Source organism: Leptodactylus fuscus, chromosome 10, assembly GCF_031893055.1.
Source record: "Leptodactylus fuscus isolate aLepFus1 chromosome 10, aLepFus1.hap2, whole genome shotgun sequence".
Lineage (NCBI taxonomy): Eukaryota > Metazoa > Chordata > Amphibia > Anura > Leptodactylidae > Leptodactylus > Leptodactylus fuscus.
The window spans coordinates 62280615-62293155 of record NC_134274.1 but is presented as its reverse complement, the minus strand read 5'-3'; the positions used below and the strand labels follow the sequence as shown (position 1 = coordinate 62293155).

General features: G+C 40.2%; 1 protein-coding gene across 7 annotated transcripts in view; it reads right to left on the bottom strand.

Annotated features, from left to right (window-relative positions):
- Positions 1-3106: 3106 nt before the first annotated feature.
- Positions 3107-12541, bottom strand: part of CTNND1 (catenin delta 1) — a 63967-nt gene continuing 54532 nt past the window's right edge. For 4 of the 7 annotated variants that reach the window (XM_075258343.1, XM_075258340.1, XM_075258341.1 and 1 more), the window contains 6 exons: positions 11891-12005; positions 9918-9996; positions 7873-7920; positions 6001-6080; positions 5321-5402; positions 3107-3696 (listed from right to left, as the gene is read on the bottom strand). In XM_075258343.1, coding sequence (XP_075114444.1) covers positions 5340-5402; positions 6001-6080; positions 7873-7920; positions 9918-9996; positions 11891-12005 — 385 coding nt within the window. In that variant the 3' untranslated portion in view covers positions 3107-3696; positions 5321-5339. Of the gene's footprint in view, positions 3697-5311; positions 5403-6000; positions 6081-7872; positions 7921-9917; positions 9997-11890; positions 12006-12541 lie in introns of all 7 variants that reach the window. The other 3 variants (XM_075258342.1, XM_075258346.1, XM_075258345.1) reach the window with 3 other exon arrangements.

The window sequence follows — 12541 nt, the reverse complement described above, 5'->3', positions numbered from 1 at the left end:
TGCACGAGAAAAAAAGAAAATGCTAAAAAGCAATGACAGAAATGATGTTTCCTTTTACATCTCACCCAGAAAGAGTTAATAAAATGTAGTCAATAAGTTACAGGCACCCCAAAGTGGTGGCATTGAAAAGTACATCTAATACCACAAACACCAAGCCCTCATATGGCCACATTGCCAGAAAATAAAAATCTAGCTTGTATGATGTGAAGACAAAACCCCCAAAAGTCGCCAAATCATTAGGACATAAGTGGCTGCGACTAGAAGGAAATGTATAAGCTGTGCGAGCGTTTTCAGGGGACACCCCATATTTAGAGCTTATGAGAGATAATACACCAGCGCTGACCCCCCAGAATGCCCCTCTTCCCCATCCGTGTCATAGGAGCTAGTGGGAAAATAGAATGGGATTTGGTGTACCCAATTTACTCCACACAGCTTACATATTCACTTCTGGGTTACTAATGCTCACTACATCACTTGATAAATTCTTTGAGGGGTGCGGCTTTCAAAATGGGGTCACTTTCTAGAGGTTTCCACTGTTTTGACTCCTCAAGGGCTTTGTAAATGCGACAGGGTTCCTGAAACTGATCACAGCCAGATCTGCCCTCTAAAAGCTCCTTGGCGCGCCTTCCCCTCTGCGTCTCGCTGTGCGTCCATATATTAGTTTACACCCACAAGTGGGGTACTATGGTAGTCCTGAGAACTTGCATAACAAATTGTGGGATGCGTTTTCTCCTTTACCCCTTGTGAATGTGCAAATTCTAGGGCTAAACAAAAATATTAGTAAAATAAAATTTGAAAATTTCACCTCCATTTTGTATTAATTCCTGCACTTATAGGGTTAAAATACTAGGTATATGTTGCTTTGGCTTATTTAAGGGGTGCAGTTTTGAAAATGGGGTGATTTATGGGGGGCTTTAATACAAGGGTCTTTCAAAACCCCTTCATAACTGGATTAGTCCCTTAAAAAATGGGTTTTGGAAATTTCTTGAAAATTTTAAATGTTTTTGTTTCACTTGTAAACCTTCTAATGTCCATAAAAAAATAAAAGGGTGACTAAAGTTTGATGCCGACATAAAGCAGAGATCTGGGACATGAGATTTATGATATAATTTTGGCGGTCTGACTATCTGTATGCAATGCACATCATTTCAAACTTTATAAAATGCATATTTTTACAAAATTTCCACCAAATTTCCTATTTTTTCATAATTTTAAACAAAACATATCAACCAAAATTTACTACTAACATGAAGTACAATATGTTACGAAAAAAATCTCAAAATCACTTTGGTAAGTTAAAGCGTTCCAAAGTTATTGCCACATAAAGTGACTTGTCAGTTTTGAAAGATCGAGTTTGGTCAGGAAGTCAAAAAGTGCCACCGGCGGGAAGGGGTTAAAAATTTCTGAAGAATGCATATTTATGCAAAAAGGGACACATAAGCATAGAATGTTAGGTGGGAGGGTGGATGGTAATTGGTACAAACAAGTAAACAAATCATCAGTTCACAAGGCCCTTATCAGTTCAATGAGTGGTCTTTATGGCTGCTTTTGATCAGTGATGAGACTCTGTTCCTGTAAAAGGCCATAAATCCGTGTGACAGATTCAACCCCTCCTGGAATGTGTTGAACAAGGTCATCAACTTGTATTCATAAATTCTCTCTTTCTTGGATTTGAAGTTTCCCCTTAAAACCAAAGTTTTCATGTCATTGATGATATTATGATATTGATTCCAAAAGTGTTTTGGCACAGGGAGGTCCATTCTTTGCTCTGTAATTGTGTGGCGGTGTGAATTCCTCCGCATTCTAAGTTTCTGATAAGTTTCGCCCACACGGTAACATAGTTCAAAAATATTTTCTGGTAAATTTTGGTCGATATGTTTTGTCTTTAATTATGAAAAAATAGGAAATTTGGTAAAAATGTGATAAAATGCAGTTTTCAAACTTTGAAATTGCATACTTCTCATACTACCTAAATTACTTCATAAATATAATTTACCATATCTATGCTTTATCTTGGCACCAAACTTTAATCACCCTTTAATTTTTTTCAGATATTACAAGTCAAACAGTAAATTTCCACATTTTTAATATTTCCAAAACCTAACTAGTTCAGTTCTGAAGGGATCTTGAAAGGCCTTTGTAATAGAAACCCCCATAAATCACCCCTTTTCAAAACTGAACTACTGAAAGAATTTGAAACAGCATTTAGAAAGGTTCTTAACTCAGCATTTCACAGCAATTAAAACAAAATGGAGGTCAAATTTACACTTTTCAATTTCAAATTTGTCACTAATATATTCATTTAGCCTGATCAAACTGATGTATAGACACACAGTAGGGTAAAGAACAAAAGGAGCACAAATATAAATTAATTAAATTACTATGAATATATGTAAAAATAACTAATTAATAACGACACCAAGCAGTCCTATATTGTACCTAAACCCTATCTAAACACAGTGACTGACTGAATGAGATGTTAAGTGACACATTAACAAACCGTTTCTCCTCCTATCTTTCTCTGACAGAAGACCAAAGGAGAGACAGTGTTATATATGGATATAACACCAGGAAAGTTTCTTACTATAAAACTTTCCCTCATCTGGCCATGTTTAGTTCTTATGGCCATCACATGATCAGGACCTGAACCAATCAGTCTCCGTGATCACCAGCAGCATGTAAGCGGCCGAACACCAAGTGGTTAAGCACCGGCCGCTAACACGCATTCCTATGGGAGCGAAGTATTCGAAAATACTATTTGCTCAACACTAAACACATACTGTCCACAATGTGTCTGCAATACATGTGTGTCATATGCATTAATAAGACTTCCAGCACTCAAATACCTCATACCCTTACAGGAACCATGCAATACTATTAAATATCAATGAGTGTGTCCAGCAGTCCCAACATAATGTCCTCTCTCTATCACAAATAAAATTGTTCAAAAATATAGCTTCAAGTCAAAACTTGATTTTTCCAACTGTGTGATTATTCCACCATTCCCAGGCAGCAAGGGTTCCTGGTAGTTTAAATTGTAAAACCTTCCCATTGATTTAAGTCCAACATTGTTAATACTACTCTTTAAATAAATACGCCAGACAAATTATTTAATACGATTGTCTTAAAAATTTTTATTTATAAAAAAAACATAATCCTTGGCATCAGATTGTTATGAAAAGGTTTTAAAGGAAGCAAGATGGGTTGGAGTCAAGGGAGTCCATTACTCAGCTAACTCCCTACATTCCCCACAGAAAGGCCACTGGTGATTCCAAGATAAGGGGAGAGAACAAAAATAGTGTCATAAGGGAAATTAATTGCAGCAAACATGTAACCAAATCACCCAGAAAAATAAACACAAAACAAAATAAAAATTGGAATTATATAGTGCTATAATTGCACCACAATGATCTGTCCTGAAAGTTGGTTAGTGTTGCAGGACCAGTGTTAGGTGTGTTTCTGTATTTACAGCCTGTTAATATTGCGATATTCCAGTGTTATCGCGTCTCCTGTGCTTCCTGTCCCAGTAACCATAAAAGTCACAGAAATTTTAAGTCCACAAATTATCTTCAGAATGCAGCAGAGAGACGAGGGAAGGGGATTTGAGAATTGTAAAGACAGGCAGTGAGGGATAATAGATAAAGCATTCTTGGTCCAGCAGCTCCAGAAGAGATCACTTTAACCATGAGTGTCACCCTATAAAAAAATTAAAAGAAAAAAAAAAAAGTTAGACAAAATATTGGGGTAAGAAACAAACAAAGGAATCCCGCAATCAAAATTTGCACATTCAGTTGGAAATTTATTCAGTAATCCAGATTCGCAGGTATAATTTCATTCACCATTCAACCTTTTTAAAACTGAGAGAGAAAATACGTATGTATATATCTCAGTGGAGTATGTCTACAACTTACCATAGAGGCAAAATTCCTAGTCACAATAAATCGCTCAAGGGGCAAAATGACATCTTGGTCACAAAAATATCGGCAAATTTACATAATTGTTACAACAACTATAGGTCAACAATGACAATGTCCACTAGGTCACCCAAACAACGGAGAGCCTGACCACTGTTTCAGGCGTTCAACACTGACACAAGGTGGACCCCTTTGACTATAATGGGGGGTTCACCATTTCAAAACTGAATCTGGCAGAGAGAAAAGTCCTCTGTGCAGGACTTTTCCCTCCCCTGATTTTTGGTGGTTTTTGTGACAGTCTCCAACGGAGACTCAGACACAAATGGGAACCCAGCCTAGGCAGTAGCAAGTATAATAATGCATCCAAAGGGAAAACAGCCCAAATAAACCAACATTCTGATCAGACTGCCTAGAGTTACACAAGACTGTAGCAGTAGCCGCTGGCGGTAGAATATCGTATAAATGGGCAAAGCTCATGTGGAGTTAAACAGACCCCAACAGCTCCTATGCCATCAATTCCTAACATCAGCTGAGAAAATAGAGTCAAGCATTCCACTGAAGAGGAGAAGCTAAAGATAGCCCCAGGCCAGTAATGTGACTGGATACAGCCTGCTGAAGATCTATACAGGCGGTGTTACAGGCTAACAGACCTTAGTAATCCAAATATGAGAAAGTGACAAGCTTAAAAGACAACCAATAAGAACTTTTCCAATACATCAAAGCTGTAAAAGTAACTGCAGCAATAAACACAGAATGATTCGGTTTCGTCTCACATGAACCTGCACAATGTGGATTCTCAATCGTTTTAAGTCTATTTGAAAAGCCTGAGCTGAATTCAGGTTTGTGATAATAAAGCTGGAATTGTTTAATCAGTTGAAGCTGTACCACACGAAGTCTTCTTCCCCCTGCCCTTCCTAACATTGGGTTGTATGTGCAGACAAACATTGGCCAGATGAACCTTACATTTTCCCTGGATTGTGTCTGTCTGGAGGTAAACTTCAGCAAGGCTACTGTTCCCATAACCTTGAGTCAAGAGCAGAGATAGTTTTGTGTTTTTATCATTTTTCCTGAATACTTTGGTTCACTCTCCAAAAGGAGGACACTGAATATTCATCCAAAGCTCCAACTTTCGGTGGGACCAGTGTTTATTTAGCAGATGCCAATCCTTTGTCCCTCAAAATATATAAGCAGCTACCAGAGGTATCTGCCAGTGGCTTACCGCCCTCTCATTAGCATCAAATGCACGCTCAGCTGAAACATTTTTAATGATTGAAATAAAAAATAATTTTAACAATAGCTTTTTATATACTTTAAGTGTTAAGACGGAAAAGCTGGAAACCTGTTTGAGAAACGTGCAGATGAAGTAGACAAATGACGAACAACCATACAACGCATACATTACATACACATGTGACAGATGTGGAATTAGACTGGTCGGTCCTCAGCATCCCCAAGATCCAATGAGCCCCCAGCACTGAGAGACCTCTCCTGTGACAGAGACCGTTAGTGATGAGATGACTAGGCAAAGCAGTGAGGATTTATGGCAAAGAATATGCCTAATATTCCTTAATATTAAAAACAAAATATACTAAAAGCTAACTAAACTCAAAACTGCTGATAAAAATCTCATTTTCAATATAAATATTGAAAATAACAATCGCTCAGTGTCTGTGTTCTTCAATACATGTCTAAAGAGTATAAACTTTTTTAAGTTCTTGTTCCAAGAGTATAAGTGAATTATAGGGCGTTTTTCGCAAAAGACATTTATGGCATACGTACAGAATATGCCATAAATTTTTGATAGATGCAAGTCCCCATCTCTCAGAGATGTGGGTCTCAGAGGTGGGACTGCATCTATCAGACAATTATGGCATACCCTGGTTATGCCATAAATGTCTTTGCAGAGGAAACCCCTTAAACTTTTTTTTTTTGTTGTTTTTTTAAAAACAAACCACTACCTACAATGCTGCTATAATGGCATTATATATGCTATGATTACAGCAGTGCCAAGTCATACAGAAGGGCACGGTAAGTAAAACTACAATCCTGAAACAGTATGGCAAATGCTAAACAATTCTTAACTTACTTTAAGAGGTTCCAGTTCAGAAAGATCCCCTGAACGGTTTAGGTGACGATTGCCATGATCCCCATTATGTGAATACGGGTCTAAAAGATTTAAGAAAAAAAAACAAACCATAACACTAGATTCTGGTGTGAACGAACATAATATTGCACAGAAAACAGCCATTCTTGTAATATAAATCTGCACTGGACCCAAACTTCAGTTATAAAAGGTATTAAAAAAAATAAATAAAATGCTGCAGGTATTATTTCATTGCGGAATTTGAAAATAAGCTGTTGAAGATACTTGAGTATTTAAAAGGGAGTGTCAGCAACAAAATTACCATTAAACCAGCCCCATGAGCACAGTCCTATATATATATATATATATATATATATATATATATATATATATATATATATATATATATATATATATAATGCAAATCATGCAGTTAGGTCTCTGGCAGGATAATCTGATATTCCTGGTTGAGCATTGCAATACCGTATTACCGTACCGACTATAAGGCGCAGTCCGGTGCGCATTATATGTTATTGAAAGCGGCGGCAGGCAGACTTGGCCAGTGGCTGCTTAACCCCCCGCGTGCCAGCCGCTTCTATTGGAAGCGCTCGGCAGGCGAGGAGGGGCTCTATCAGCAAAATCATGCTGATCGAGCCCAACCGTAAAAGTTATATTAAACCCCCCCCTGTTTTAAAATAAAACCCTGAAACAGAATGTGAAACTTACAGAGCGGTGCAGGGTGGGCGGGCATTCAGGCCTCCTCTTCCTCCGATGTTCCGTCCTCCTCCTCCGGCGCTCGCTAACTGATAATGGCCTGGGCGCATGCGCAGTAGCCGTAGTAGAAGCATTATGATATTGCGCATGCGCCCAGGCCATTATCAGTTCGCGAGCGCCGGAGGAAGTGGTCAGGACATCGTAGGAAGAGGAGGCCTGAATGCCCGCCCGCCCGCCCTGCACCGCTCGGTAAGTTTCACATTCTGTTTCAGGGTTTTATTTTAAAACGGGGGGGGGGGGGGGGGGGGGTGTGTAGTTTAATATAACTTTTAAGGGTGCATTCACACTACGGAACGCCAGCGTGTATCACAGCCGTACACGCCGGCGTTACAGCAGGGCTGCCGGACACTTCCCATTCATTTCTATGGGAGCCGGCATGCGAGCGCTCCCCATAGAAATGAATGGACTGCTTTTTTCCATTCATTTCTATGGGGAGCGCTTGCATGCCGGCTCCCATAGAAATGAATGGGAAGTGTCTGTCCATTCATTTCTATGGGGAGCGCTCGCATGCCGGCTCCCATAAAAATGAATGAGAAGTGTCCGGCAGCCCTGCTGTAACGCCGGCGTGTACGGCTGTGATACACGCCGGCGTTCCGTAGTGTGAATGCACCCTTACGGTGCCTTTTATGTATGTATGTATGGAAGCGGCACGCAGACTTTGCCGCCGCTTCCATCCATATATAAGCCGCACTTACGATTTCTGAGGAAATCGTAGGTTTTTATGTGCGCCTTATAGTCCGGAAAATACGGTACTTCCTTGGCCTGCCTGATTGGTAGATCTATCGACTTCAAAGGCACGTCGCTGCCTGGGTACTGGTAATCTGTGTGACGGACCAAACACCCCTCCCCCACAGATCTAATATTGATAGCCTATCCTAAGGACAGATCTTCAATATTAGAAACTGGATAACCCACTGTTTTGTCTATCATTTTTGTGGCATTTGCAAAATCAGCTTAAATCGAAGCCTCAGACACACGTGAACATAGACTAAATGTTGAAATAGAAAGAAAATTGACAGTAAACAAACTAAACAAAAATGGGGGGAAAAAAAAAGTAAAACACTCAACTAGTTAATTATGAAAATATATATGTTATAGTACCTGATCTGATGTCATTCAATGGAATTTCAACATTCTCAGTCTTTTTATCTAAAAAAAAAATTTAAAAAAATAAAATCCCTCAAAAAAGATAGTGTGTGTGTGAAAATATATATTTTTTAACTAAGTACATGTTTGCATAGCCTTTAGAAAGGCTATCCAGGCATACCTTTTATACATTAAATCCTCTCAGCCGTTTTTGAATTAACCCACTTTCTTTGATATGCTAATCCACCACGGTGCAGCCAGACTCATTAGTCCTGGCCTTATTCAAGGAATACTACAGTTACTACATCAGAAGCAGACCAACCCCCTCGAAAGGAAGGCAGAAAAAAACAGTGCTCGCCCAAGTGGATATAATAAACTTTATTTGCGCAACGCGTTTCGAGCCAGTCTTGCTCTTTCGCAAGTGCATATAAATCACCTTAAAAATTATACAGGCACAAAATTCAATAAAAATGAAAAAAAAATGCTTCACCTATATATGAGTCTAACCACTCCATATTTTAGAATAACTTACCTATAGTTTAACACCTACTTTTTTTTTCATTTTTATTGAATTTTGTGTCTGTATAATTTTTAAGGTGATTTGTATGCACTTGAGAAAGAGCAAGACTGGCTCGAAACACATTGTGCGAATAAAGTTTATTATATCTACTTGGGCGAGCGCTGTTTTTTTAGGCAGGGGGGAGAGGGTTTAGCTTAAGGGTAAAATATTAATTTATCCCGGACAACCCCTTTAAATTTTTATTTATAAAATCGTCACCATCGCTGGGGCAGCCATATTGGAGGCATGCAACTTCCTCCTGTATATTCAATATAGCAGGGTGTGTACACTTCATAACAGCAGAGATGAATGGGATTTAACTGACACAAATCTCACATTATAGTCCACAAAAAAGTGATGGAGTCCTGCTCCTTTCCAAGGCATGAGGAGACACTCCTCCAAAGCCTCATTATGTGCATTCATGACATTACTATCCTGCCTCAGCTGAATGCCAGCAGTAAATTTACAGCTTTTGTGTTGTCTACACTCTAACGATGAGCTAATTTTGATCCTCCTGTACCTGAACATAGAGAAAATCTGATAAGGGAGCTAACAGAGGACAGCAAGTATAAACTTACTGTGGCCAGGGTTAAAAAAAATAAATAAAATAAAATAAAAAAAAGCGCTATATTGAGAAAAATGCTTTTCTGGTTGTATTCATAATATAGATCTGGCCACTAGAAGGCTAACACTAGGGATATCAAAAAAACGTATATATACGCTATAGCCTCTTCAAAGACACTGTGCTAGCCCTTTTGTATTGCAGCAGTAGGAGACACACATAGAACAAAACAAAAACAAAAAAAGCACAGAACTAAACCACAGGAAAAGGATTTTATGGAGAGTACAAAAATCCCATTCGCTTGTATTTCATCTTTGGACATAGGAACATGGGATGTCCTAAAGCAGTCCCAGAGGCTGTTAATTACACAGCAATGGGAGCAACCTAGCGCACATCCGAAGCAGAACCTACAACCCAAGGTGGAATTGGCAGAGGCCTAGTAGCACCTGGAGTTGGTGTGGGTAGAGGCCCAAGTGGCAGCCTTGCAGACCTGGGCAGCAGAAGCCTGATGCTAAAACACCAGGGAGGAGCCTACAGGTCTTGAGGAAGAGACATCACATGGAGAGGTGGTGGCTGATCCCAAATGTATGATCGTAATTAGTCATAGACTCCTTGGTTTCTCCTCCCCTGATCTCACAGGTAGTACTTGTACTATGGAGGTTGGCTGATTATAGTAAAGCCAAACCCCATAGCTCAGGAATTAACCTGAGAGATCAGAGGTGGAGGGGAAGCAAATCAGGAGTTAGGGACTGGTTCCGATCACATGACTCATAGGCTTGAAACCCCAGGTCCATCATCAAAGAGTCCATCAGATCAATTAAGGTAATTTCAACTCCTTATTCAATCCCATAAACTTTACAAATGATATCCCAATGAAGCAAGAATATATGCAAACTGCACATCGATTATTTACATTGATGAACATGTGTTGAGCCTTACCATTCCTCTGGTTTCGTTCGATGAGAGGAAGAGTGCTGTCATCAAATCCTGGAGCTCGCTTTGAGCCTGCAAGAGACACCTAAAAATGGAAGGGGGAAAAAAATTAAAAATTGTTACGTTATATTAAAGTTATGAATGTAAAGAAATCTGCAGTTAAAATAGAGAAATTAACATTTTATTGCATTTTTCTAGAATCCTATGTAATGTCTCAAAAATTTGTTTTATTTTTTTTAAATTGTATTCTGGTAGCAAGCGTAGTGGAGTAAATAAACAAGTCTGGTGTCCTTTACAAGAAAAAGAGGGTATTGATGAGTAGCATGACGCTAGGTTCACACTCATCTGCTAAAACTGCGGTTACCCATTGACCTCAATCTATAATAGGGGTCTGCCAGATGTCCACCAGTTTTAAACTGAAACCAGGTTAAACTGGCATCTTCAGGTGTCACAAGGTCACCCCCTCAGCGAAACCTCGCATGTGGTAGTGGGGTCACCGGAATATCCGGCCACCGATGCACAAGCAGAGGATGCGGACAGGCGAGGCGCTCTATTACAGAGGGGGGTACGACTAGTGTGGTGTACACGCTGAAGATCCCCCTGCACCTGAAAGAAAAGAAAAGATAAAAACGATGCAAAACAGAAAGACCCGAGTCAGGTTGTGACTGCCTCCTACAACACTAGGTTTAAACTGGCTTAGAACACTGTCTGTGAAGGGATAGACTGAGGCGGAGCTGACAGCTTTCATTCTCCTAGTGTTCAGCCTCCTAGTGGCCTGGTTTATACCCATGGTGCTGTGTCCCCCAGTGCAACAAGCAAGAAATATTAATTTCTGTGTAATACTATACCTATTGTGGTTTTCAGGCAGAAACTCTTTTAGGGTTGCTTGGTCTCTATAGGTTGATCACTGCACAGTTCAACTTAAAGAGGACCTTTCACCATTTTGCCCATAGGCAGTTCTATATACTGCCGGAAAGCTGACAGTGCGCTGAGTTCAGCGCACTGTCGGCTTTCCCGATCTGGGCCCAGTGTGAAGAGCTTACAGTCCGGTACCGTAGCTCTTCTATGGTCAGAAGGGCGTTTCTGACAGTCAGAGACTTCCTTCTTCACAGCACAGCCAATCGCGCTGTGCTGTGAGAGCCGGGAGGAACTCCCCGCTCCATCCCTGATAATGCTCGTCTATGGACGAGTACTGCGAGCAGATGGAGGGGGCGTTCCTCCCCGCTCACACAGCACAGCGCGATTGGCTGTGCTGTGAAGGACGTCTCTGACTGAGTGTCAGAAACGCCCTTCTGACCATAGAAGAGCTATGGTACCGGGACCGTAAGCTCTTCACACTGGGCCCACATCGGGAAAGCCGACAGTGCGCTGAACTCAGCGCACTGTCAGCTTTCCGGCAGTGTATAGAACTGCTTATGGGCAAAATTCACCTTCACCTACAACTTTTTGCATTCCTCAATAGATGCCACTCTACTCTGTTACATGCAGAGGGTGGTTTCTTGGTGTGACTTTCCTTGGTGCAGTCATAGTGCGCACGTACAATATGTGCTCAAGACAGATTTGCCTTGTCAATGCTCAGCATTGCTAAGGGTAAACTTCAGATGCAGGGGTTTTTTTTTGTGTTTTTTTATTTTTTTTATTTTTAAAGTTAACAATATCCCCTAATAAAGTGTACACAACAATGGTAACTTTCCAGTTCTGTAAAGAGAGTTGTCAACAGATTCTGTTATCAAAAATAGGTCAGTTGGACCCAAATTAGGATTTTGGAGGGCAGTCACAGATAAAAAGCCTCTATTGTATGTACAGTAGGCAGTTCCAGAGGACACTTTTTATACATAAATACAGGTTCATAAACTACAATGCATCTTTAGTTTGCAATATTATTAGGAGGGCAACTTGTTGCTTCTCACTTGCACATACAGTATTTGTTATACAAGAAATATAGGTTAGTTTAGTGAGATTATAACAATGATTATTACCTGAAAGTCACTTTTTTTCCAACCTTCCTTCTCAAGAGGTCTCCGGAGCTCCTTAAAACCCCATACAGTCTGAAGGCAGAGACCAGCGGCACGAATTTCTCTGTCAGAGCGTCCACTGCAAACAGTGCAAAAGGTTTATATAATTATTTTTTTTTGTTTTGAGGCACTGACACTACAGCAGGGGTAGGCAACCTTTTTTGTTCGGCGGGCAGATATAAATTAAAAAATAAATAAATAATAATAAAAAAAAATATATATCAAAGATGAGGTCCTCAGAGTGCCAGGCAATAATCGTAAGACTGACAACAGCTACACTAACGTCATATAGCACAAACATAGGGGTGTTGTGATACTGCGCTCCCAGCCACATGCGCTTACCACTATTTGCTTGGATACACATGTGCTTTTCGATTAGAAGCAATGTGAGTACATGTGTAACCCGCAATTAGTGATAATTTATGTGATTGGGAGCAGAGTGAGGTAACACCTGTAGGGGGAGAGACACAATGTTCCATGTATGCTGCATCTAGTCCCCAGCTGTCAGTAACTTCAGTTTTCTATTATGGAGCATGTCCTATCCAGCTTTAGACATGGACATGAATGTAACAGAATGCCCCACTCTGTCATGTGCATGAGGCCTAAGGGTACCTA